Source organism: Vanellus vanellus (genome assembly GCF_965231255.1).
Source record: "Vanellus vanellus genome assembly, chromosome: 2".
Lineage (NCBI taxonomy): Eukaryota > Metazoa > Chordata > Aves > Charadriiformes > Charadriidae > Vanellus > Vanellus vanellus.
This window is the reverse complement of record NC_138906.1, coordinates 104,055,627-104,083,377: the sequence shown is the minus strand read 5'-3', so window position 1 is coordinate 104,083,377 and position 27,751 is coordinate 104,055,627. Positions and strand designations below refer to the sequence as shown.

Here is a 27,751-nt window from a genome sequence, read left to right as displayed (position 1 = left end):
CTAAAACCATTAGTATGACTGCGATCTAGGTAGATACTTTATGTATGAGGCGGGTTTAAATCTACCTTATTTGCCCTTAGACTGGTGGAAGGAAAGTTGTGATAGCAAAAGCTAGAAAAATTCTGAGATTTGAGGTACCTAATTTTTAAGTAGATCGCCATGGTGCTGCCCATCGTCGCACAGAAATCTGTCCTGTGTGATTTTATTAGAATGTTTTTAGTAAAATTTAGCAATATTTACTCAGTGGGGTTACTTGAAGATTTAATGATTCTCTGGTATCAGGAGAAAGAGTAAGGCTGGGCTCAGAGAAGTGAAATGTGGTCCCATTGCTGGCACCGCAGGCACCCAGGTCCCTGCAACCCTTGGCACTCGTGCATTTACACAGAACAGAACTCCTCACCCAGGAGAATAATTAGAAATGAAATTTAATGAGACAAGGGGACAACTGATGAGATGCCGGGCATGGCCAGGCAAGAGTACTGACACCTGTTAACATGCGACGGCCCCTTTTTATCTCTCTCTTCTTCAGAGAGTGGTATCAGCAGAAGAACTTTACACCAGGACCGTTACTCCTATGTATGGACTGACCTTGTACGGTCAGTCTTGTGACCCTATGAGGCAGCCGGAGGCACAGTCAGTGCAGCCACATTACAAGCTTTTAGCTTGGGTAAATAAAGTAAAATCACTACGCTGGTTCTGGACCTAGTCTTGGGCAGAACTATACTTGCGTACTAATTCAAGGATTGTTTTACCAAGTTTTTGCACAATGTAGATACGTCCAGAGAGTCACGGTGCTGATGAAGCTCATTAGAGCAAGATTCAGCCTGTTCCGAAATGGACATGCAGTAAGTCTAACCAAGCGGGTCATCAGTCGGTTATCGCTAGGAGAAGGGTGGAGTCAAACTATGTTTCCATAGAGAAAGTGTTGAAACTGTGGATGTGGTTTACAGCAAAGCAAACAGGAAGGGTATTTTTTTTTAAAAATAGTGATCTACTAATTGGTTCTGCAGGGGGAGCAACAGAAAAGAAGCTGCAGCGCTGACTGTAGGACTGGTCTGTATGTTTTTTGATAGAAGTAATCTTCTATTGTTTCTGCTACAATCGGGAAAGAGGGGTGGGAGTGAGATTTCGTTTCTGTGTTCTTTTCTTCTGATTGAAATGCATTTTGAACAATAAACATCCCCTGTTTTGGGGGAGCTTTTTGGAGTGGGAGTTGTTTTCAATGAAACATTCGAACGCCAGGGAAATGGCTGCCAAATATAACTGCATCACTTCTTCTGTCATAATTTGAAATGGAAATACTGGGGTCAGTTCTCTGAACCAGCAAGTCTGAGGATGCAAGTTGCTGCTAAAGCAGGTGGGCTCAGTGCTCTGCTGACCCCTCTGCTGTTCTCTCTTGGGTTGTTTTCTCTGGCCCGGGAAGTGTGGGGGTCGGTGGGCTCAAAACAGAGTTTTCGCTTAGTCCCCTGGGTATCGGCTGTCACTTTCAACACTAGTTTGGTTTATGTCCCACCACCGCATTTTTTACTGCTCCCCATGGGGTAAAGAATCAGAAGAAAAGTATTTCAGAGGAAAGGGAGCATGTTTAATCACCAGGTACCTACTTGTCTTCTCATGTGGTAATAACTTCCACGTAGGACCCCCACACACACACCTCCTGTGGTATATGACAGATACAATTCATTGCCTTCACTTCCAGGACACTTCTTTAACATGATTTCAAGACAGAGACTGTCAAAAGTTGCCTAGTCCTTTGGTCATCTTCTCTTTTGCCGGGAATAAGTCAGTCTTTAATTTCTCACAGCCTGTGATGCAATGACTCTTTTAATTCACAGAGGGTGACAGCAATGCCATGTGATGATAACCTGATCCTGCACATGAAAAGTGGAGCATAGCTATCAGCTTCTAGGCTTTCACTGCCCGGCTGCAATAACTTGTAAGCTTTCATCCACAAAGGCTGGGAATTAACCCATCATAGGTTGTGTTACCTAGAATCATAGAATCATAGAATTGCTGAGGTTGGAAGGGACCTTTAAGATCATCAAGTCCAACCATTAACCTGCCCTGGCAAAACCACTTCTAAACCATGTCCCCAAGTACCACATCTACACTTTTTTTAAACACCTCCAGGAATGGTGAATCCGCCACCTCCCTCCTGGGCAGCCTATTCCAAAGTTTCCAATGTTTCAGTGAAAAAATGTTTCCTAATATCCAATCTAAACCTCCCCTGACATAACTTGAACCCACTTCCTCTCATCCTATCACTTGTCACCAGGGAGAAGAGGTCAGCCCCCTAACTATGCTCGTTGTCTTTCATGTATAGGATTGCGGTATTACCCGATGCCGTTGCCATTTCCCTTGAATTAAAGAGTTACCAAATTTTCACATGATGGTATTCCTTAAATTGAAAAGAAAAATTATGAAGAGATACTGTGTTCGTTAAAACTTCCGTGTGTTCTGCAATATTTCCATTATGGAGGTTTTAAGTTCTTGTCACGTGGAGCCTAGGTACACTTCTTAGAGCTACAGCAGGCAGAGTGGGGATGACTTTCTCTTGAGCAACTCTCTATGCTTAATCACACTGCTGTGTTAACAGAGGGAATGAAGTCCTGGTAGCAGCAGGAGTGCAGTCCAGCATCTGTAAAAATGCTACTTACATAGTGTAGTCACTTAAGCACTTGGACACATAAAATACATGTGCTTCATAAAGTCTGATGTGTCTGCAGTCACATTCTGTACTTCTTCTGTTCCACCCAACTTGCCACAAACACATCTAAATCCTTCATAGCTTTGAAGTCTAAGGTGGGACAGGATGATTTGCTTGTTTCGGTTTTGGTTTGTTGGTTGTTTTTTTTTTTTTTACTATGTGCTTTTTCTTATCCCCTTGTATTGTATAAAGATTGCTCTTTGCACTTCTTTCAGTCTTCATTTTAGCTTTAGTGTGAATAACAAATGAACAAATATTTATTTGTGTTACAGACTTGAGCCATAAAACAGGTCTACAGGGTTTGTTGTTTGGCACAGGGAGAGCGGGGAAAGAAGGAACCTAGTGTTGTTCCTGAAACATTTACTTTGGGAAGCAAGAGAGGTTTTGCTACCTTTTTACGTGGAAAACGTAAAGTGCCTTTGCTAAGAGAGCACCCTTCCTAACAAGCAGTGTGCCATAGGTAAGTTCGTAGTACTTTGAGTTCACAGACCTCTCAGGAGATGGCATTTCATTCAATATTTTCTTTTCAGTGACAGCTCTGACAGCCAGCTTGCCAGGCGAACGACGCCATCCCTTTAGCAGGCTGCCCTCGTAAGCAGCTGAAGTTTAAAGAAGTTAACGCAGGGTCTGACTCCTAGAACAGTGCAAGTTTAAGGCTTTTTGCAGCGAAATAGCAAAACATGAGTCATTGCTGAGCTGCAGCCAACAGTCCACCAGGGACCAGCGTTCTTCGTGGCGGTAGGCTTAACACCATTGGCAGCTTGCTATGAAATCAACTGGCCTTGCGTTATGCTTCCTGGAATGTTAAGCAGAAATTTCATTATTGATGTAGCTCAGGGAAAAACCTGCCCCCTTCTCCCCCCACAGTGTTTGACACAAGAATTTCCTAACGACCAGTAATGGAAAAGAAGTAACATTTGACTTTTGAGTACATAGCATCTGCGAGTTCTGGTCTGAGCTCCTGCCCTCTGTGCTGCCCGTTCCGCTGCATCCATTGCCAATCATCAGAATCTCCTCCTTTCTGTCAGGTTCCTTAACTGTTCAACAGAAAACAAAGAAGCATTATTTCTTTGGCAGACATCAACCTTGGAGACCCGCAGGCATACAGTGCTGCATCACTGGCCACAGTCAGCGTCCTTATACAGCTGTGGTCAGTGAAAGCCTTTGATGAGATGAGCCAGCGCTGGACACAGGGACTTCCACACAGCGGCAGCTCCTATACGTGCATATTTGAGGTATCTGACTGAGTTAGAGCGCCTCAAAGTGGACATCCACAGTGGCTCAAATGCTAAGTAAGAACAACGAAAAATAAATGCACTCACGAATTGGAAGTATCAAGTGCTGATGAGAATATGGAAAACTAGCGGATTTCAGAAGTCTCATTTTCCTTTGGTTTGCTTGGAGCTGTAAGGGGATATCTTGGTACACCTGGATCCACAGGTGGGAGGCCTCCCTGTAGAAAAGGTCCCTGTGCCCCTTTGCTCAGAAAATCTGTCAAGACTCACTGAAGTTTTTTCAAACACTTTCCAAGGGGCAGGAGCTGGTGAAAGCTGTATGTAGAAGCCCAATGACAGGAGCACTCATCCAAGTTGCGGGAGATGTGTCTTTACTACCTTCCAGACTGAAAGTTGCAGAAGGTTGTGGGCAGAAAAAAATGTAAACTCAATGTGTTAAATTGCCAGACGATTTCTTTGAGGACTAAAGGGATTTCTGCCCCATCTCAATCCAAGTGCTGTGCCACACAGACCTCTCTTGTCCGGAAGTCTTTTCTGACTTCAACGTTGTAAAGTTTTAACCGCAGGTGGGAATTGGTAGATGGTCCTGTTTCCTGATCTGTTGATGATAGTGTAGCACTCTTCATCAGCTCTGTCCTACCAGGCGACCGTGACCACCCTGTTGCAGACGTCTTCCCTGAAGGGGATGAACTCTACCTGCTTCTACAGCTGTTTGGTGGGTCGCCTGCCCGGGCTTTGAGCCAGGCTGTGCCGGCCACGCAGTCCCTGGCGCTCCAGTGGAGGAACTGATGGACTGTGTTTGTGTCGAGTAGAACTCAAGTCAATGGTGGCATGAAATGCTTACCAAAAAGCATCGGACTAATTAGTGACTGAGTAGCAACAGCTATTGCAAAACAATAAATACTTGGTAAGTTACATGTATTACCATGCAACCTACATTTCAAGACCTTTTTTCAGTAAAAAGACTGTTTCTCCGTGTTTCTAGAAGTTCTTGCCAGGTATTAACAGAAGATCTTGCTGGCCAGGCTATAAGCCAGCTACGCTTCTGTGTTTATGTCATGACTGCACAGCAGATTTCTTTTGTCTTTCAGGAAAGGACGTGGCTGACAGATGGTACAGTGAAATAAAAAATTACAGCTTTCAAAACCCAGGATTTTCTTCCGGGACAGGTAAGCTCAGACTGGGCACTGTTACTTCATCAACACAGCTTTTATTTTAAGAAATCGGCTAGCCAACAACTTCTTTTGGTATTTTTCAAAAAACTACTTTTAAATTTTAGGAAAAAAAATAGTGGGAAAAAATATTAGAATTTCCCCAATTTTTTATGTTAGAAACTGACAAAAGGGTAAAAGGAAACTGAGAAATGAGGAAGTAAGCAAAATTTGTGGAGTTTTTTTAATGTATTTTTCCTCCGATTGCAAAGTTTTGGAAAGGCAATTTATTTTTAAGAGAAATTAATTTGTAGAAAATACTAAATTGGAATCATATAGGTGTCTTACTAAATGTTGTTGTTTACGTTAACATGTGCCCTCTAGCGAGCTATATGACTCTTATCACGGAGATAACTTCAGCCACAGGCCGTTGACTGCATATTGACAATCTGGGGTTGAATGAATGTAAGAACATTGTTCCTTGAGTAATGCTCGAGCAAGAGAGATGCCTGAGCTTGTTTTGGATGAAGAAAATCATTATTTTCTCCCATGGGGCTCGTCTATGCGTAGAGGGAACAACTGCCAGAGTGGCACAGAGCAGGGGTGGCTGTAACAGCTGGGCAGAAGCAGCCACAAAACCGGTGTTATTTTGAACAGTTGCACATGCAGACACACGGGGGAGTATGAGGTGGTCAAAGCAAATGAATAATAGTCACTCTCCGAACTGCTGTTCAGCCTGCAGGGAGTAAAGATGGTGATGTCTTTGTCAAATTTTATATTGGATGTGCATCAAACTACTTCTTCATGACTCTCTTCCTTGGTATTCTTATTTGGGTATAGGGCATGGAAATGGGAACAGTAGTGTGGAACTAAATCAGATCAGGCTTTTTCGAGACAAAACAATAGATGTAGTTTTCTTTTTATATCCTTAGTTTGTTCTCCTGTAGAGAAAGAAACAGTTTTGTATTGCTCTTTCTTTGCCTCCCACCCCTCAGCCCCTCACGTGTGAAAGGGAATGTTATGGGTTTAGTACCTAAAATGAATGCATATGTTTATCTCTCTTTCTTCAGGTCACTTCACAGCAATGGTTTGGAAGAACACAAAAAAGATGGGAGTCGGAAAAGCATCTGCTAGTGATGGCTCTACCTTTGTGGTGGCTAGATATGATCCAGCGGGAAATGTAGTAAATCCAGGCTATTATGAAGAAAATGTCCTTCCTCCAAGAAAATAACTTCTTTTTTTTTTTTTTTTTTTTTTTTTTAATAAAGGTAGTCTTATTGCTTAATGACAAGTGAACCTGGATTTGGACTGAACAGTGTTTGAAATGAAGTACGATTCACTGAAATTTCCTGTTCGATACTGCTGCTCCCTTCTCATTATAGAGGAAGCGGTTACATGTAGCTTGAGTCGACCCGCACGTTAGGGCCCTGTTGTTTCTGAGGGGGCCTCAGTTTATTTGAGGATGAAGTATACGCGGCATTTCTGAAGGGTAACATTTACAAGGTTTTTTTCTTTTTTTAATAGTTTGCATGAACTCTGTGTCAGCATGTGAGTAAGCACATGTTGGATGTCTTTTTTTTAGACAAGCGAATTTATAGCTTTCTGTAAACTGAAGGTACCAGCTTGTGATTATATCACGTACTCCCCGTTTTCCAGCAGTTTTTAATAACCGTAACTTCTTTGCTCTCTCTATACCTCCTGCTACTGTGGGGCCCGCTCTCTGCAGGTGGAACATATGCAAAACTTCCCGTGTGACCGGTACACGTGTAAAACGTAGTGGCATTCAGGCCTATGTGCTTTTATTAAGAGGATCTCGCGGAACACTAAAACGTTGCTCGCAAAATTGTATCCGTCAAGCAAGCCATAACTAATGCATGTTGTGAAAGCTACTAAAATTGTTTCAATCCCAGCGTTACATTTTAGGTGCTAATATTTAAAAACTATTTGAGATGAGCGTACTTCGAGTTTGAACCCCATCTTAGAGTTTACAGGATGTACATTGTCTTATAATCAAATAGTTTGCTTCTGTTACCGGAAAGTAAGATAGTACTTTTTCTCTTAGATATTTACGCACAAAAAAAGTGTCTTTGATGGAGCATGTTGGATTTTATTTCTCAATAACTTTTTTTTAGTTCCTAAAGAATATCTTCTGTGGGTGTCATGCTATACAGACAGTAACATTCCCAAATCATCTCTTGTCTCCTTTAATTATGTCACAGTTGGAGCTATGCACATGGTCATAATTAAGAGACGTTTACTCTTTGTTCATATCATTCAATAATAGCAAAAATATTTCACATGCTGGGTTGATGCCTTGAAAAAATTCAGATTGAATCTCCTTAAAAGCAAGCAAGCAAGAATTCTGAGGACACTTTTTTCTCTTATGAAATGTGCATTGGGCCAAGTTCACATACTGTGCTTCAGTTTGGAGTTTTCTTTTCTTTATAAATGTTTCTTTTGACTTCTGCTGAGATTCTGTATGCCAGAATTTGGTTCACGACGAGTGCCATTACAGAAATACTTCTTTTTGTTTACACAGTTGTAATAAACTGCACTGTTATGGCTTGATTATATGTCACTGTGATGCCGTATGTTACAATATTTTTGCTGTAACCGAGAATTTAACACATATAACGAACATCTGAAAATTAAATATTTTTGAATATGAATTACTCAAGCCTTTGCTGTTACCCGAGTCTTTGTTGAATAACCTTCAAATTTTATTTCCAGGACGTTAACATATGACATTATTACTTTTGCGATATTCTAGTCCAGGAAAGAAGGAAGAGGCCTTCTAAGAAATGATAAATCTTGCAGCAGATCGTACATCATCCCTTTATACACAGCCTGAGCTAACGCATGAAGCCGAAGCTGAAGAGGCGTACCGCTTTCTCTCTTATGCTCCTGCTTTCTATCGCATTTCATTTCTGCTGCTCCCTCTCTCGGTTGACGTGTTCTGAGTAAAGAATACCCACTCGACTCCCACTCAGGCGTGTGTGTTTCAGTAACTGCAGTCTTGGGGCCTTCCCCTCTTCAACCCACAGCTGGCAAATGTTGCAACCCCAAATAGGCTCATGTTTTATGTGCAGCGCATTATCACCCCTGAGAATGAAACCAGGGCTTTCTCAAAAAAAAAAAAAAAAAAAAAGAAGTCTCGCTGCAACTGACATAAAGGTGCAAGCTGATATTAAATAAATTAACAATATTAAAATATTCTGGTTTTCCCTAATGACGTTGCCACTATTGGCCTTATAATTCCTTGAATGGTTGGCGTAAAACTGCATATATCCTAGTTGAGTGAGTGAAGTCAGAATTTTTCTCTGCTGCCACCTCATTTTCCTTCATGTCAGAGAGAACTGGGAAGGCAGGTAAAGAGAGGACAAAAGAAAACAAAGCTTGTAGTTATCTTTATTTAAAATGATAGTGGCAAGTGAACTTCCAGAGCTTTTTAGACAGAGCATTTCAAGGGGGCATCGGAGGTAATTAGGCACAGAAGAAGCACAAAGCCACTCAAATAAACTCAATGCGTGCTTCATGCACTCCGCAGAGAGTCCGTGCAAGTAAGTATGATTGTAACAATTAAAAGAACCATCGATTTAATTCTTTGTGACCCAAGATCATGATGTTGATGCCTTCTACTAATGAACTCTGGCTGCGCAGTAAACTGTGGCATATGTAGGAGTCCGAATGCAAAGGGAACGATAACGTTGCTGATGTGACTCACGCAGAAGCCATATGATTTTTGGGAAGTGTACACTTAAACCTGACTTACAGCTGTCTTATTAAAGACTCAGTGTAGGTGTATTGCTCCACTCCCCACCACAGCTTGGAGAGTTTGGGAGAGATTGGGAGGTGGCAAAGAAAGGTCATCTCCTGTCATGTTAGAGCAGAACAAGGTGTTTAAGAGCTTCCTCAGCCAGGGCTGTACGCATACAGGTCACCTTTGCCTGGGAATAAAGAAAAGGCTGATCTGACGGCTCTGATACCAGAGAAAAATACCTGTCTTGAGAAGCCTACAGATGGTTTCTACCATCTTTCTGCAGCAGCAGGAGGAGGAATTCTAGCTGGTCTGAGGCTTCATTTCCATTCTTCTGTGTTTAATAATAACAAAACACTTAGGGAAGAACTGGGACTGGTCTTGAAAAAGTGCTAAAATGGGAAGCCTGCATTAATGCACTTTAATTTGTCAACTTCCCTCCTTTATCTTCCCAAAAGGACAAAGCTCAGGCAATTTCTCCTCCAAAAAAGTGGGAGATGACATTGAGAAGTGGTAGAAGTAGGGTTAGAAGACCACAGATCAGACAGAAAGCCACATCACTTGAACAATAATAATAATAATAAGACCATGGGCAACAAAGATGCGAGCACTTGGCTGAGGTCTTGCAAATTGTACTTGGAAATGCTTTGCTTTAGGGGAGCTCAGCCACTCTACTTGTCTCCAGCTTTAATTTTCAGCTGGATTTGCCTCCAACAAAGGGGTTGACTTGATTGGGTGGATGGCAGAGAAGTCATGTCAGAGTGGTGGACTGCTGACCTGCAGGCTTTTGCAGTCACACGTGCCCTAAGAATGTTTTTAGCTTTTGTGGGTATCTCTGATAGACTTTTTTTTTCTCCGTCTCATTCAGTATTTAAAGGCACTTTTCTATGTGACTGGTTTTAATGCTAATTTGAGCTGTCTTTTCGGCATCTGCTTTCTTACCTTCCTAGGATATCCAAGCAGCTGACTGCAAAAAAAGCCAGGTATGACTTCAGCTCAGGTATTGGACATCTTCAGCTTAAGAAAAATAAAGCTTTTAAGAAGGCAAAATGCTCACTGGCATTTCATTTGCCCCAGGGTATGACAGTTGTTTTGATCTGTATTAGAAAGCCCAGAACACGGTAATGTGACCAGAGCCATGGAGCGTCCTGGTCTGTTGATTACCAACACCGATGCCGCAGTACACGCCAGTGCCACGTCGTCTCTCCCTGGGAGGTTTTGTGAGGGAAAGGCTATGTGTCAGATGGCAACTGGAGGCTGTTTGACCCCAAGCAGAGTCGAAAAGGGGCTTGAGATGTCACAAAGCAAGCTGGTGAGCCAAAGCCACCTCCCTCCCTTGTTGAACCCGGCACTAGAAATCTCAGAAAACTGCATTTCCAGGGTGAACACAGGAGAAAGTCAGGGGTTAGGCTGCTCTGGTTACTACATGATAGGAAAGTGAAATTTGAAAACAACATCATTATTTCTGTCTGCTTCACCCAACCTAAAGACCAAAAAACCTGTCTGCATGTCCAGGTCCACAGTGAGCTGTTGCATCCTTGTGTCACCTTTCCCAAACCCTAGTACAAGGAGGAGGTGGGACTGAGTTTTAGTGCCTTTCAGCTCTCTCTTAGCCTCTTGGGGGGACATCACAAGTTAATTTCGGCTCCCCAAAGCTCTGCACACCACACAGTGGGTGAAGACCCCACTTCTCCAGGCAGGAACACAGAACAGGAGTTGCACTAGGCCTGGGCTTTCCTATATGATCAGCCCAAAGCAAGTCACACGCCAGAAAGCATGTCTGCTTCTTTAAGCTGCTGAGGAAGCCCTTTGTGAAATGTATTAAATGCTGAAAGCCAAGGAGAGCCTGAGAGACTCCAGCAGTGCCTGGGTTTAGCCTCCTCCTTCTCCCTCTCTGGAGGCACACTCTGATGGTGGGTGCCCCTGCCACCCTTCTGGAAGGAGAGCCATCCCTGCACACCCACGTGTCCCAAACAGCAGTCTGGGGGCTGATCGACCCCCTCTCTCCTCCCCATACCCTTCATAGTTCCTCTGCTCCTTCACAGAGAGTAGGGTCTTCTCACTGAGTTTGCCCTTGCACGACCTACCAGCCACTGTAAATCTACCTAAATCTACAAGGTTCCTCTTCTGAGCTGGTTTACTTTCTTGACCAGTGCTGTCAGGGTGCTCCACATCCTCTAATAAGAAGTTTTAGGTTCTCTCCTTTTATGCAAAAATTAAATCCTCTGGCTTTCCTGTCTGGCAGGATGCTGAGCAACACATGGGATTGCAAGAATCTTGTTGAAGAATTGAAAAGCAGTTGGGTTTTGGTTATACCGGGTGAACTGTAAAGAAATAACACAGGAAAAGCAGACATGGATTGCATGGGCAACAAGCAGGCAAGAATTGGAGACCTTATTTAACGGCAACCTGGGAAAAGCTGTAAAGAGCTCTGTGGAGAGCAATAGTACACTAAACCATGGTGAGGATGCAGAGGCTGCTAATCTGCTGAGGTTGGGGGCAGCCCGCCTGGGCAAAGCTGTGCTGAGAGGCCATCAAAATCCAGACGAGGGCTCATATCTTGAAAGGCCATCAACTTTCAGAACAACTTGTACTCCTGTCCATCAGCCCTGGGGTGCTCACTGATGTGTCAGGAGGGCGGTCCAACTGGTTGCCCAGTTTTTGGAGACAATCATGAAGGCCCCTTTACCCTCAGCTGTCTTTGTGTAGGCTGCACTCTCCCCTTTCTTCCTCACCCTCTGGTGTCAAGTTAGGAGGGTGGCTACAGGGAGAGCCGGGCCAGCTTCTATTCCCACGCCTGATAGTCCTGCTGGGCCTGTAAAGCCCAAGGGCAGCATATCGCAGGCTTACAACAAGAAATGCCGAGGCGTTAAATATCCTCTCTCTCCGTTAAGGCAGGCACAGCTGTAAAATATGGTTAATGCAGCGTGTGCTGGAAAAGAAGCAGCAGCGCGTTGCTGCTCCATCACCTTGGAGTGCGGGAAGATGCAGGCAGAGACGGGATAGTGCTGATGGCTCTGCTGCCATACATGGGGGGGTCTCAGATGGATTGCCCTCAGCGGCTTCCCTCCACTCCTGCTTCAGCCCGGACGGTTCGTCAGAGACTTAATTGGGCTTTTTTGGTGATTGCCTGCCAAAACCTTTGGAACAATTGTCACACAGCCCGCTCCCCTACCCGCCCCCCCAACCCCACCACCCCCCTCCTTTAGCCTGAATACAGACACCTTGGGGCAGTCTCCCCCCGGCTTCAGCCGGTGGGGTTTGGGGGCGGCGGGCGGGCGGCAGAGGGCAGCCGCGATCCGCCGTTCCCGCCCGCCGCGGGCAGCGGCACCGCACCCCGCCCGCCTCGGCCCCGCCTCCGCCTCCCCGCCTCGGCCCCGCCGCCTCCCCGCCGGACAGCCCCCCCGCACCACCCCCCCCAGCTCTGCCGTGCCTCCTCAGCTTTTGCTCAAAGCGTAATTTTGGGTGTTCTTCATCCCCACGGCTTAGTTGTTGAACGTATTAAAAGTAATCACAACGACGAGTGGAATATAGATAGGCTGGGTTGGGGTTTGGGGTTTTTTTGTTTGTTTTGTTTTGTTTTGTTTTGTTTGCTTGTTTTTTGTTGGGGTTTGGGGTTTTTTTTTTGTTTATTTGTTTTTTTCCTGCTTGAAAATGTAGTTTTGAAGGGGTTTAGCCGAGCCCATACAAATACAGGGTCAGGTAAAGTGATGGGAAGAGCGAATGGATGCACAGTCTGTCCCGTCCTTTTTCGGTGAGCCTCCACCTACAGCGGTCTCAAACAGCTTCAGGGCCACTGGTCGATTCATACCTGCATCCAAAGTTCACGTTAAACATTGATTCCAGAAAACAAAGTCATAACAAGGAAATTTATGGTGTGAAAAACTTGCATTTATTAAAGCGTCCTGGCTGATACAGTTCCCAATATTGTTTTGTAGTACTGACTCAATAGTTAAGTATCATCACTGGCCTTGGGCACAGAGAGAATCACAGAATGGCTCTGGACGTCAATCTGGTCCACCCCCTGCTCAAGCAGGGCCAAAGAAGAAGAAGGGAAAAAAAAAAAAAGAGAAACTGCTAAAAAAGAGAAGGTGCTACATACCTGTAAATGTACTGACTGGTGTGTATGAATGTGTTGGGAATGGAAGAAGAGAGAGGAGATCTGTGGCCACAGCTCCAGGGGGAATCTGGCCTGGAATGCTGCTTCTGAGCGGCTTCGCTGTGCGCGCTCTGGATTTGTAGTGCTTGTTCCCATCTGAGAGGAAGCAATGTCCTGCCTGGCCACATAGGGCATGTAGATGGCTTCCCCTCTCCTTCTGCCTCCACTTTTCTCCATTCCCCCCGTTTACTTAGGCTTTCTGGAAAGTAGAGAAGAAATCCTCTGCAATAGTGAGTTGGCTATTAGTGGGGTGTTGCCAAGATGTGGTCCATATGCCTCATGACTGTGGCAAATCAACTGCATACAGCTACCTATCCCATATGTTTCCTCTGAGAAACAAATAGCGTACAGTGCCTTACATTATTTGTGCATAGGCTGTCTCCTTTTAGAAGTGTCAATACAGAAGCTATGCCAGTTTAAGAAGTACAGGAGGGGATTTCCCCTCGTCCTTCCATCACAGGTACACTACCAAATGCCTCACTCCAGATAGAGTTATATTGTGGAAAATGTGCTTTTACTGAATGCTGCCAATGTTACGGCATCTACACTAGAAAGTAGAGAGAAAGCTTTACATGAATTGTTTCTCCAGCAAGCAGGCTATTTCTCTTCAATACTCAATAATTAGCGATGCATTGTGTCCCTTTTGGCTGCCTGCCTACTTCCCTTGGCAAGTGCAGAGCTTGCATATAAAGCTCAAAGAGTCTTATTCAATTATTTTGGTTTGTCCTCTCTCTCCGCGTTCTTGGTTGGGAATTGCTAGTGAACGCAGTACCTTCAGGCTGTAATTTCCTGTTGCATATTTTCTGAAACCATGCGAGGGATTGTTCTTGATGAGCTTTCCAGGAGCCCGCTACAATTCAACTTGTCTCATTACCAGCCAGATATAGCCTTCAGCTTCTCGCCATCCTTTCTCTCTTGCAGTTCAGGATTGTTTTATTTTCCTCTCCTGGGATTTGAATGCTAATATGGGTCACGGAGTCTCTGAAGGTAGGTGGCACAAGTTCATCTGGGCTAGCAGAGAAGAGAGGGCAGAAAGAGAGGGCTCTGAGCACTACGGATGCTTCATAAAGGCTTTATATGGTGCTTATATCCTAGACCAGGGCCTACCAAGTGATGATCTAGGAAGCAGCGATGACTGTTCATGAGTGCATACAACCATTATGCTACTCTCGGTAAAGAGATGATTTGGTAGACTGAAGTTATTGAGAAATTCCTAGGGTTGAAGGAGGCCCAAAGAATATGGAAGGATTGAAAAAAAAAGGTCAGCAAACCTGCAAAGGATCATTCTGTGCATGTCTGGCCCATGCAGTGGAGCAGACTGAGGAGATGCCCTCGCTGTACCTGAACAGAGTCGAGGACTCTAACTTAGGGCCAGAAAGAGCATTCAGCAACGCAGAGTTGATTTTGGCAGACCTGTTTATCACTAACACCCTGCCTACCACCACTCGGGCAGCTGAAAGGTACATCGTTTCAAGGAAGGTGATCGTAATTTCTGGAGGCTGCTTTATACCCGAAGGAAGCGGTGTTCACTGCAGAGTAAGCAGGTGTGCTCCTGTGAGCTTCTCCCCTGGTGAGCTCAGCTGCTCATTCTCCCTCCTGAGTGCGGTGCTTCGGGTGTTTGTGGGGCCACGCTCGAGCCTGTAGAAGCCTCGCTAGGAAGAGCCAGGCTGAAGGTGATGCTTTCCTTCATTTCTGAGGACTGGTTTAGAAAAAGGCAATTTATGACCGTGTTTGTGGAGCTGGGTGGCTGTCCGAAGGCTGGCGGTGAGATCCCTGCCCTGGCCTGGAGTGGCTAATAAGAGCTTCGAAATCCCCTCCTCTGACTGCTGAGACATCCCCTCCCTGAAACTGCAATAAGCGAGCAGCACCGTCAGGGTCTGCGCTCAGTCCGGGTAAGATGAGGTATTCTCATGAATTCCCACAAGCACCGTGGTCTCCTGGATGCTCTGAGGGAGGCTGTGGCATTCCGAGCTTTGAAAGATCAGAGGCAGCTTGAAAGCTCATCATTCTTTTCTTCAGCCCCTGGAGTGCAAGCTTTGTGCTGTTGCAGGGCACAGCTTAATATTGCTGTGCCTCTTCGAGCTAAACCAGGGTCTGTTCGTTGGCACGCCACATTTCACGCGGCTTCTCTGTCCATCTCCACTTTCAAAGAATAGGATAAATGAGCAGAACTAAGTATTTGTGTTTATGTATAAAATCGCCCATGCATTTATCAAGGATGTGTCCGAAAGCTTTAGAAAAAGAAGAAGAAGAAAAAAATATTCTCGCCTTTCTCTGTCTCGTAAACTTCTATAAAATTGAATGCAAAAAATCCTCCGTGATTGTTTCCACCTCACCGTAACTTGCATTTCAGTGTGCCACTGTACTCAGTGAAACGTATTATAAATGTTAGCAATTGTTTCTCTACGCCCATCACAATAGCTGAAGAGTTAAAATTGCTAATGATCTTTCCAACAGCAGAGCTATTTTTCAGCTGCTCACTGAGGCCATTAATCAACATACCCAAGACTGCTTGAGCAACATTTACTAGCAATTAACCTATGGGTATGGGAATATTCTAGGCTGCACATCAAATAAAAGATGTATCCTAACACTGCTTTTGCTAACTGAAAAGGCTGGAAAACAAAAGTTCTCAGACCTACATGGACCAGCTTGATATGAGAAAAGAGGGTAGCCAAGATGCTGGAAATATATTACATTAAATCCTCTCCCAGGCTGCTGAACATTGACTGAGCTCTCCCTTGCCACTTGCTCTTCCTAAAACTATAGAGATGATGGAACAGACATCTGAGGTACGTTGCAGTGGGTTCCTGTTTATTTTAAAAGACTTACTGAAAGACTGCCTTGGGAAGAAAAGGAAATGTGTATGTGTTCTCCTGACCTTTACATTACCCCACTTTTTCTCTGTTCTCAATCCTCAAGCACTGAATAGTTGCATTTCCCCAATTTTCACCAGCAAGATGCAGGACCAAAATATTTCTGATGTTACTTCAGTGCCGTCAGTGAAGTTACATCTGAGGTAATCTTCACCTCTAATATTTTCTACTGTCTACAAAGTTTATCTGACTGGTAACTATTACTGTGTGGTTTACAAGGGGTTCTTTGCGTCACAGAAGAAAGGAAACAGGAAAGTTGGTGAGAAATTGAAGAAACGGTTTGCCTCCAGAATTATTGCAGGGGACTTTTCTGGTTTGTAGGACTTGGCAAGATGGCAAATTAAAAATGTTAAAGGAACAAACATACACCATAAGCAGCGTTGGTAAAGATTCCTAGGTGGGTTGACATAACTGCACAGGACCGGTATCTCCCATCCCAGCGGCCTGCTGGCAGCTCTATATGAAGATGGTCTAGAAGCCTTCATGTTGCCTAAAGCTAGAGGAATGCCAAGTCCTGGAACTGTGATCAGAAGCAGCTTAGATAAAGTAGGACGTGCACCAACGGCCAGTTCGCACCAGCACGCCCACTGCTTTAGCCTTAGTGAAAAGGCTGAGGCTGGAGCAATGAAGGGAGACTTGCCTACATGGAAAGAGGCTGTTTTCATGTGTACATCCCTCTGCTGGCTGTGTTTCACGAGTGCAAGAGGGAAGAGTGCAGTCCTCTAGTACAGCCAGTGGTAGCTTTGGATCCTAGAAGCAGAGGAAGGGCTCGCAAAAGACATTGATTCCCTGCCATGCTTTACAGCCTCTTTGCATCACTCTTATCGACATTTATTTTTTTTATGTTGAAGATAGGAAGGTTGTAATAAACTTATGACCAAAGTAGCAACAGCAGAATTATTTTCTTTTCTTGTGAACCCAAAGTTTCACGTTTGCTGTCCGTTTTCCTTCACCCCAGACCCTGCAGGGAACATCTCCATGCTCTGCCTCAGATTAGACCGCAATCCGGCATTGCCAGTTTTTGCAGTATTTGTCATTCAGCCGTGCAATTCTAATAGGCAGGACTGTAAGAAAAGCCTAAATATAGCGATCGTCTTGGCCCTCATTTGTGTCAGAGACAATGCCAGTTTCTAGCCCACGTCATTGTGGGGGAAGGTGGCTTCAACATGTGACACAAAAGCAAACAAAAAAAGATGTCTCCAAACACACCAGCTTAACTCTCTTGCTTTCTTTTGGAGTATGACTCATGAGTTTTAAGTGATTAGTAGAGCCTCGACTTCATTAAACCCCCACTCAAAATAGTCCTGTTGCCTCAGACAAGAGAGGAGGATGTCGCTTTTTTGAGCGTGGTGGCCCTTCTCACCTAGACTGGAGTGCAAAAGCGAGAAAAAAGCGGACAGGCCCTGTGCATTTCAAAGGGGCAGTTTAGTTTCCCCGTTATATTTGCTGAGCTCATTCAATGGCTCTAATTCTGGCGAGTGCGATCTTCAAAAGCATTCGTAACATGGTAGGAGATTTTGGGCTGAGGGGCAGACCTTGCCAAGAGAGCGGTACAAGCTGAGTTACAGGAACAGAAGCTGACACCAGGTCTGAGTGTAATGCAACCTAATTAAAATTAAGAATGGTTGGAAACGTGCTCAGTTATATTCTGCAGGCAATAAAAGGCTATTTTCCTAAAAACGCTATCTTGATGACTTGCCCCATTTATATTCTTGTCTTTTCATTTATTAGTTACCGAAACCTTATAAAGCAGAGCTTTCTCCATCCTCATGAGGCAGGTATGTATACAAATGGCAGGTACTGATGAAATGTTTACTGAAAAGATTAGCTTGTCAATGAGGCAAAGGATGGATATTGATCCCCCTTCTATGTTTGTCAACCTGTAACCTGTTTAAGAAATGGCCTACAGCAATGAAATCCAATCAAGCACTCTCTGCAGCTCCAGTTTTCTTGTAATATAGGGAGGGGATTCAATCACAATAAAGGAAATGAACCACTTATCATATAAATGAGGGTAAGGCAATTAACAGGTTACAGGTTCCAAGTGAGGAGAGTTCTGACTGCAATTCAGGATTAAAAGACGGATATTCTGTACACCGGGGCTTTTCGGTGGTCTTTCTACTGGGCGAGGTGGTTACGTGGCAAAGTATGTTGCAACGCTGAGTTAACAGGGTTAACAGAATCGAGCGCGGTATGTGTCTCCCTAAACCCCTGCTTGATAACTTTGTAATGGAAATGTTTTCAAAGAGGTGGCCAAAATAGTTTTCTAAGTAATTAATACCACTTGTCAGTCCCTAGGGCTGCCTGAAAAACATTTTTTTCGTTTTATGAGAGATGTGAGAGATTGTAGAATTTTTATTTGATTCAACATCAGGAGAAAATTCAGCCTTTTTGAATAGGGTCCTCCTACCCTCGGCTTCCCCCAGTAATATAGGTCTCAGGTCCAAGCTGTGTTTAAGAGAAGTGCTGCAACTGCCAGGCTGTAGATACAGTCTTCAATTGCTCATCTTGAAACAGTTTTTATTTGCATGAACGAGTAAGAGGACAGCTCGACTTACAGATGGATGCAGACCCTCTCTCCTCTCAAGCAGAGTGGATACCCATGTACAACATCCAATTAGTAGGTTCAGATCCCCGCCCTGAAACAGGGAAAACAGCAGCCGATACTGAAGCATTTGCCATCTGAGATGAGTGATCAATCTGTTCGCTTTCTTAGGTATGGGGTTCCTTCTCCAGAAACACAATCCTGGACCCAGTTGGGAAAATATGACATGAACTAATCTTTCCATGAAAGGTTTAGGTCTTGGTACTTGTGGTGGGTTGACCTTGGCTGGCCGCTAGATGCCCACCAAGCAGCTCTCTCATTCGCCCTCCTCATCAGGACAGGGGGAGAAAATAGGATGAAAAGCTCATGGGTCAAGGTAAGGACAGGGAGATCACTCACTTACTATCACAGGCAAAACAGACTTGACTTGAGGAAATTAATTTAATTTATTGCCAATTAATAACAGAGAAGGGTAGTAAGAAGTGAAAACAAAACTGAAAACACCTTCTTCCCACCCTTCTTCCCAGGCTCAGCTTCACTCCTACCTCCTCTCCCCGAGCAGTGCAGGGTGACGGGGAATGGTGGTTGCAGTCAGTCCATAACATTTCTTCTCTGCCACTCATTCCTCCACACTCCAGCGTGGGCCCTTCCCATGGGCTACCGTTTTTCAAGGCTCCAGCGTGGGTCCTTCGCACGGGTTTCAAGTCCTGCCAGCAAACCTGCTCCAGTGTGGGCTCCTCTCCATAGGTTCATCACAGGTCTTGCCAGGAGCCTGCTCCAGCCACGGGCTCTCCACCGGTCGCAGCTTTCTTCAGGCCATGTCCACTTGCTCTGGTGTGGGGTCCTCCATGGGCTGCAGGCGGGTATCTGCTCCACCGCGTACCATGGGCTGCAGGGAAAACTCTGCTCTGGCTCCTGGAGCACCTCCTCCCCTTCTTCTTCACTGACCTTGGTGTCTTGCAGGGCTGTTACTCTCACATATTCTCACTCCTCTCTCACGGCTGCTGCCCTTTTCTTAAATACATTATCACAGAGGAACCACCCCCATTGCTGTTGGGCTCAGCTTTGCCCAGCACTGGTTCTGGCTTGGAGCCAGACGGAACCGTCTCTGTCCGACATGGGGACAGGCCCTGGTTTCTTCTCACAGAAGCCACCCTGCAGCCCCTCTGCTACCAGAACCTTGCCACATAAATCCAATACAGTACTTCAGTGTTTTCCAGCTAAACAAGCGTGTGACCACAAGCATCTGATCAGTGCTTAACCTAGAGAAGGGAGTTTTCTTTTTAATCTTGCACCTCTGGTGCATTTTTTTTCCTTTCCTAAATATGATTCTTCCTAATGGATGCCCTTATTTCTTCAAATGGGCATCGAAATAGGCTTCATTAAATAAGCAGCCTTCAGAGCGGACATCAGTGGAAGATTATGCATGACAGTCAGTAAAAAGTGAGAATTCAGTGAACTCATCGACTTGGGGTGGACAAGGAGATACGCAGCTGTCAATCCCCGCTCCAAGTGTGAGATAGACCACCAGTGAACGTGGCAGCCTGTCCTGTCTAATGCCTGTCTCATGTGCCTGACACAGGTCTCTAAGTACAACCCAACAGCCTGTACCCCAAATCCCCTTTTGGGACGGTGATTTCTGTGCTTAGCTGGGCACCCAAGAACCAAACCAGCACGGAGGCTCTTCTCTCCCCTCAGCTGAAGGTGCAGAGAGACCACAGCTGATCTAAAAGTCTTTCTGAAAATGTGGCTTGCGCTGACCCGCCTGGGTGACCCCCCCGCCAGGGAGCAGAACATACTCTTGTGGAGGGTTAGTCGTTTACCTTGAACAGGGAAATCATGTTTTAAATATTAGGACCTGTTGTAGGTGTACAGGTACTGTGCCTCTTAGCCGTGTCCACCCTCCCAGTGATGGCTACTGCCATGTGTGTCTTCCAGGTCCAACCTTATCCATCTCTTTGCAGTGGAGTTAAGAGTCCTGGAATGTTGTCACTTCTTTCAACACAATTAAAAGCAAAAGAATAATTTAATTATTAAGATGAGTAAAATAAATGACTGGAGCTGTTTCTCATGAGCTTGGAACCTTAGTTCTTCTCTCCTCAGCTGAAGGTGCAGAGAGACCACAGCTGATCTAAAAGTCTTTCTGAAAATGTGGCTTGCGCTGACCCGCCTGGGTGACCCCCCCGCCAGGGAGCAGAACATACTCTTGTGGAGGGTTAGTCGTTTACCTTGAACAGGGAAATCATGTTTTAAATATTAGGACCTGTTGTAGGTGTACAGGTACTGTGCCTCTTAGCCGCGTCCACCCTCCCAGTGATGGCTACTGCCATGTGTGTCTTCCAGGTCCAACCTTATCCATCTCTTTGCAGTGGAGTTAAGAGTCCTGGAATGTTGTCACTTCTTTCAACACAATTAAAAGCAAAAGAATAATTTAATTATTAAGATGAGTAAAATAAATGACTGGAGCTGTTTCTCATGAGCTTGGAACCTTAGTTTTGGGACTTGAACTGACTCAGACAACAGGCACGGGATCTGAATTAAAGGTAAATTTGAGAAGTTTGAAATAAAGGAAGGGGTTACATCTTTCATATTCAATAATGCTAATTATTGATGCTCAATTTCATAAGTAATACAATTAATGTGAAACAAAATGCTGAAATAAAGCTGTGACATGGTGGTTCATCTTCCAGAAATCCTAAGTACAATAACTATGCACAAAAATTAGTATAGGCATTGAAATACTCTGGCCAGAGTCAAACCCTCGAAGGGTGTTAGGGCATCGTCTTGCTATGTAGATACCTTGCTGGTACCAGTACCATCTGGTCCAGTGTTCCCAGTTGGAGTTGCCTGCCACTCATTTGTAGGAGAAAAGAGAGTCCTACGGCTGGTTCCTTCTCTTCTCCTGATACGACGTCCCCCAGAGACTTACTGTCTGCTTTGTTAATGATTAAGAACTAACTACAGAAGGGCACGTATCAAGCATGGACATATTATATTGTGTCAGAATTGAGGAGGAAGCCTCAGGCTTGTGTCCCCTGTGCCTCTCTCCAGTATTAATCTTCTCAGTACATGAAACATTTTTCACAAATACATAACCTCACTTATTACTTCCTGCCATTAAGTGCAGCAAATACTCAGACACTCTTCTGGAACATTTCCAAATGAAATCTCAGAGTCATTACATTAACCTTTTCCATTATAGAGCAGAAGGAAATTAGCTATTGGCACACACAGAAATACATAGAAAGTGGTACGATATTTCGCATAATTGTATTTTTATACTTTTTGACAATGCAAGGAGTTAAACAAAAATGTTAAAAAACATGCATGCTTCATTAAAAACTCTCTATTTCTCTATTTTCAGCAAAATAAGCCATCAGTGTTAGATTCTATAATTGACACCATTGCTTAGGGAACAAACCTATGAATCTTATTAGAGACAAATTCATTACTTTAAGTCCACCCTTAGGATGCAGAGCTCATAAAAGAAACCTCTGGAGGGTTCAGCTTAGGGGATGAGATGATTTCAGGCTGCAAATCTACAGATTTGCTGTAATTAACCTGAACTAATTATTGTCAGGCGATGGGTCAGACATCCTGGATAAAAGCCCCTGACTGGTTTTGTGGTCTACTGGGTTTTCAGTAAGAGAGCTTCTTGTTAAACAAAGAAAAAGTACTGAAAGCACAGCCCTATATATTCTTAAAGTAAAATAAATCTTTCCACTGGGAGAGTACAGCAGAGTCTATTTAAAATTCACAGTCAATAGGCACAACCGAAATATATTAATGTTTAATACTTTTGCTAGCTAGCTCACTACAGGTAACGATCAGTAGCAATGGTCTAAAACAACTCCTGGGTGGCTAAGCTGGTCACCGTAAGTAGTGAACGACTGCTTGCCCGCTGTTGCAAATATCACGAGAAGGGATCCATTTAAACGCTGCCTCATGCACTGCAGATCCACCGTTACAGTCCTGCAACGGATGCTGTCCTGTCACTACTCTTCTACCGCTTACAAGGGATAAGACAGTTGCACAGGTGCAACTACAGAAGCTTCTATGGCTCACACAGAAAGAAGGAGTAAGCTAGCCTGTAGAAGGTACGCTGATACTGCTATAACACAGCTTACACACATTTAATTATCACGGGTTCCAAAAACAATGACTTTTTTTACCACTGGTCAAGTTCAGCTTTGTGGTTTTACACACAGATTTTTGTAAGTGTTTAGATTTCCAAATCCTGTTGAAATCAGTGGCAATGACATGCATGAAAACATTTCAAGATAACTCCATCCTTTGAGGTTTTCAAGACTCAGCCCGACAAAGTTGACATGACCTAGTGCAGGCAACAGCCCCACTTTGAGTGGGAGAAGACCTCTCTCCCACTGGTCCCTTCTGGCCAGCATTTCTATGACCCATTGTTGTTAAGAAGCAGTTACAAGAACTGTGTGCTCCAGTGTTGCCCTTACCCTCCCAGGTAGAGATGCTAATGGCTGCTCCTTACTTACGTTTTTTTCCTTTTAGTCTACATGTTCGCTGCCATTGCTTTTACCCTCGTAAACATGCATCCTACTTTCCCTTTCAACTCTCCTCCTCTTTATTCTACTGGTGCTTGTTTGCAGATGGTCACTTTTTTACTGTTTCTTTCCTTGATATTGGGCAATTTGGTCTCCATTTCCTCTGTGTGTCTCTGATGCTGTGGGACCCAGTTTCTGACAGAGGCCCCCAAACAAGGGAAGCCCGCGGATGAGTGAAAGGGAACTGCAGCACAACCAGAGCTGATTTTGGCAGAGATCACATATGGACCGTGGACTACACCAGTGGGGGAGCAGAAGGTCAAGAAGTGGAGAAAGGCAGTGGCTCTTGTCATGTGGGTGACTGCAGACATGCATTTTGAGCCTCTGTGACTCCCGAGGTGGGGAAAAAAAGGGTCTGCACCAGCATCACCAAATTATTATGAAGATGTATAGGGATTTGGGGGTTTGGTGGTTTTTTTTTGGTAGCCTACTTTTCTAACTTAAATGCTTTTATTTTGCTCCCCAAATATACAATGCTTTCCCACCTTTCAGTTACTCAGGCCTGCATGCAAGCAGCGAGATGCATGTGTCCACAGGGTGTGGGTAGAAGTCCCTCTGTGTGGCCTGGAGGACGAGGGGCTCCGGCTGCAGAGTCCTCACTGACCTCCTGGGGCTGGCAGGGACTGGTTGTCGTGAAGGGCTTTGTTGGATGGGTCTGTGTGACCCTCTAAGGATCGATGTTTTGTATGAGATAATCTTTTGCTTCTGAATACTTCTTATCTAACCCTCTCACCCTGTAAATATTAAGCACAGCTTAGTGCGCGTTGTTTCTGCTTCCCGATTTGGGCATCATTCGAGTAACATTGTGCGTGCAAGAGGAGCAATGCCAGGTACAAAGTGCCTTTTTGCCATCCTCCCGTTTAGGTCCTCTGCTGACCTAGCTGTACGTTGGCCTTATTGAAGCATGGGCCTTTGGATCTTGATGTAAACAACACCTTTGATGTTGATGCTGTTGACTGTGCCCTTGTTTACAAATAAAACTGGTCCTGTAGCCTTTGCTCTGATGTGTCCTTGGGTCCTTTTCCACTTGCACTTTGGCCGTGCTATCTTAATGCTTCTGTTACAAACTCCTGCAACAGGAGGGAAGTCTCCACAACCCTCATGTCACTGCCCTGATGAGCTGTGACTGCTGTTTCGGGTGTGGCTTGGTCAAGCAATCGTATGTGACAGCAGAACCAAATTACCTTGTCATCCTAGATGGAATAGCAACGTGGGATGGAGGAGGCCAACTCCTTTCACATGGATACATTTAATTAGCAAAACGAGGAGGAAAAAAATTAGACTTAGATGATAGTAGGGCAGGAGCTGCCACTCCCTTTGTCCTTCTGCCCTGCAGCCAGCACAACACCCATCGCCTCTGGCCACCCTGGGCTCCAACCAGCTCCCCTAAAGAGGCTGTGCAATATCACCAGTCCGGGAGCGTGGTAGATGTGAGAGCAGATAATTTTTGCAATTCTGCTACCTGGGAGAAAAGCAAGCAAATCTTTCCTTGTGCATTTGTTTCAGTATGGGACCCTTTGAGAACCGGGCTTTTCCTGATCAGCATAAGGTAATAACAAGAACATTGCAAGCTTGTTCTGTGCCTGTTTATGACAGGCACTGCAAATAAAAACTAGTCACCTGTGAATGGAAAACCCTAACTGCAGCAGGAAAAGGCTGCAGTTATCATGCATCACCACTGTATGCCACTGCAGACTAATTACTCCGGTGTATCCCGCAGACAAGGCACTGTTACTGCAGACCCCCAAGAAACACTTAGTTAATATTAAACTGTAATCCTATTACCTTTAGATGTTCTCAGTGCTATTAATCTCACAGTTTCCAAGTCAGCAGTTTAAAAACAGATTATCTGAAGATTATAATGCCATTAAGCTCTTTGTGTGCATACCATTTTTAAGCACAGGAGCCAACAGGAGTCAAAATAATAATAAATTTGTATTTTCAGTATCTCTCTTCTTAAGAATATTCCACATGTAATTTAAAGTTCATCAGAAAACCACCAGCTATGGAACAGATTACTTTCATAATCTATTTATGGTAAAGGTAAAATAAACACGAAGAATCAGAAATTAATTCTCTCATCCACTGTCTTTTGTAAGTCCTCTATTGGACTGGTACAAAACTGCTGTCAGATTTATATCCTTGCATCAAAAGGAATAAATGAAATGCACTACAGAAGAATTATTAGTTTTATATCTTGACATAGATTTCTAGAGTTAATTTATATCCTAATAAAATTTTTGTTGGAAATACATTAGTGATATTGCAAAAAATCTTTGCAACAAAAACTACCAGGCCCAAGTTAAAACTAACTTCATGATGATGGAAAATGAAGAACTTCTTAAGCATTTGCATATGAATGCTTAAGTAAGCATTTATGTGCTTTTTGAACCATCACCTGAATTAGGTCTCCATTTCTACTACTTTCTCCTACACGGCTGAAATCTGTAAGAACATTTTCCTTTTTGGTCTCTCTTCATTTTTCTGATCATTCTCATTTGTTATTTATATATCTGGCTATTAACAGATTTAAGCAACTCCTCATTTCTTTCTCTTTATACTTCTGTTTTTCTGCTTTCTTCGGCTTTTATTCTGTCTGCATTTTAAACCATTATCTGCTCTAGAAAAGTCCTTGCAAGATGGGTGGGAGAAAGAGGATGTCCAGGGCAAGGACTCCCAATGAGTAATTATAGAAATTATTACTTGACAAAATCATTTATTCCTAGAATTTTTGGCATCTCTTATAGAAATTGTAGGGAACGTCTCTTCCATCTCCAGGGCAAAAGCCAAGTAACCTGGAATTACAGTCTCACCAAGAGCAGGCGCTGGGATGTTTAAATTCAAAACTTCATATCAATTACTCTTGTGCAGGCTGCATCATCTCCTACCCCAGGGAAATTATAAACCCTCTTGGGCCACATATTTTCCATTCCCCAGTCCGTGAGGAAGACGGGTCAGGGTACACGTGGAGCGTGTTTCCTTTTCTTGCTGGGGTGCCTGCTCATCTTTGGGAAGTGGTAATAATAAGATAAAAAGGGAGCAACACAAAGCTGTCTGTCCTTTTCCTTTGCAAAGGAGCTGTGTGACATTAAATTAGCTATTTACAAAATAGATTAATATAGAAAGCTATATTAAAGACCTGAGATCATTGAAAAAAATAAAATAAGGAAATGAAATCTTCTCCCTTGGAAGCGTATCCCTAGAAGGCTGAGAGCTGTATTTTGTCACGAAAGTAACATGTATGAATTGTTTTAGTGCTGGAGATCTTTTCAGCTGATTTTAAAAGATCTGCCGATAGATACTGGTGATGCTACTTCTGCCGAAATGCAACAGCAGTTGCATGAAGATGATACAACTTGACGTATTTTTTCTAAGAACCCTTCCTTGTCCTCTGGGGTTTCTTTAGGCAATGATGTGATCCATGATTGCTACCAGCAAACTGGATCCAAATATTTTGATCTAGGTATGAATTTAATCATCTACCAAGTTGTGTTTGTCTAATAATTAACAACAACTGGTACGTTTGACATTGTATTTTACACTTCTCTAACGATTCCTATTTCTGACTGCAGTGTCATAGTTGAGCTGTGTAAGGGGTTATTCCAATCCCATAAGTGAATGAATGCCTTCCACAAGAGTTACCCTTTCAAAAAAATTATTGGGAAAAATGAAAGTGTAATCATTAGTCCAATAATGGCTCTAGTGAAAGGAAACCTAAATTAAGTCATATTGGATCTCTGAAAGGTTAGACTAGGCAAATTAGGCATTTTAGTTTCCTTTGAAAACCTAAGTCTATAGCAGGACTAAAACAGTGCAGTGCTGGGCATGAAAGGGAAATAACTATCAGTTGTGAAATATCTTTGGATTGTTTAGTAACATTACCATTCACAGCCACGGAATACATTATATTTTATTGTAAACTTCATTCCTTAGAGAAGTATAAATCTTGAAAGTGTGTCAATACTTGGCAACGTAAATAGTCTCTGGAGGCAAAAAATGTTTAAGACCATCTATCAAGTGTAAGAAGTTGATAGCAATTAAAATCAGAGCCGTTTATGTATAAACATAAATTGCAGAGGTAGCTTAAAACTGGCCAGTAAAAATCTTGGCTGGGTGGAAATTCCAATTGCAAAGGACTGCAAAAAACAACATCTGAATTTTAAGAACGTTTTTGTAGCATACACTTTTTTTCCTTAGGGGCAATATATTGTATGAAACTTTATTACGTTAAGGGAAATATATTTATTTATTTATTTTCACGTTCAGGCATTCTTTAAAAGAACCAAAACCCACCAAATAATGGGTAAAAACAAGATAGCTTAGATAAAATATTGCTTGTATTAGATGAGCACTAAACCAGAATATATTTTTTTCTCCCAAAGTGATATAGAGAAGGATGGGGAACTATTTAAATTTAATTACTGTAATCATTAATGATGAATATTTTAACAGAATGCTCTTATAATCTTTTGTATTGCTGTATATTTAAATGGAATTATTAATTGTGCCTCTTTAATGTGGAAGGCCCTAAGGAAATGGACAATTGTGGGCAGCTTGCACAATTTTATTGTTTTTCAGTATGGTTACAACACTCAGAACTTATGCAGAATGAAAGCCCAGAGAAAGAGCATTGGGGTGTCTTTCTCTCCAGAAGAGGAAAGGGGCTAACCTGCTTAACCCAGCTACTGGGTTCCTACTTGCTGGTTTGAAAGGAATTTGTTGGTCTTGCTCCCGGTAGACTGGCAGA

At 43.6% G+C, this 27,751-nt stretch overlaps 1 protein-coding gene across 2 annotated transcripts in view; it reads left to right on the top strand.

The window, feature by feature from the left end:
- The window catches only part of GLIPR2 (GLI pathogenesis related 2), a 28,896-nt gene extending 21,132 nt beyond the window's left edge, over positions 1-7,764 (top strand). Inside the window, exons 4-5 of one of the 2 annotated variants that reach the window (XM_082479309.1) lie at positions 5,034-5,111; positions 6,164-7,764. In XM_082479309.1, the coding sequence (XP_082335435.1) occupies positions 5,034-5,111; positions 6,164-6,324 (239 nt within the window). In that variant the 3' untranslated portion in view covers positions 6,325-7,764. Of the gene's footprint in view, positions 1-3,784; positions 3,988-5,033; positions 5,112-6,163 lie in introns of those variants that run through there. The other variant, XM_082479310.1, reaches the window with a different exon arrangement.
- The last annotated feature ends 19,987 nt before the right edge of the window (positions 7,765-27,751 follow it).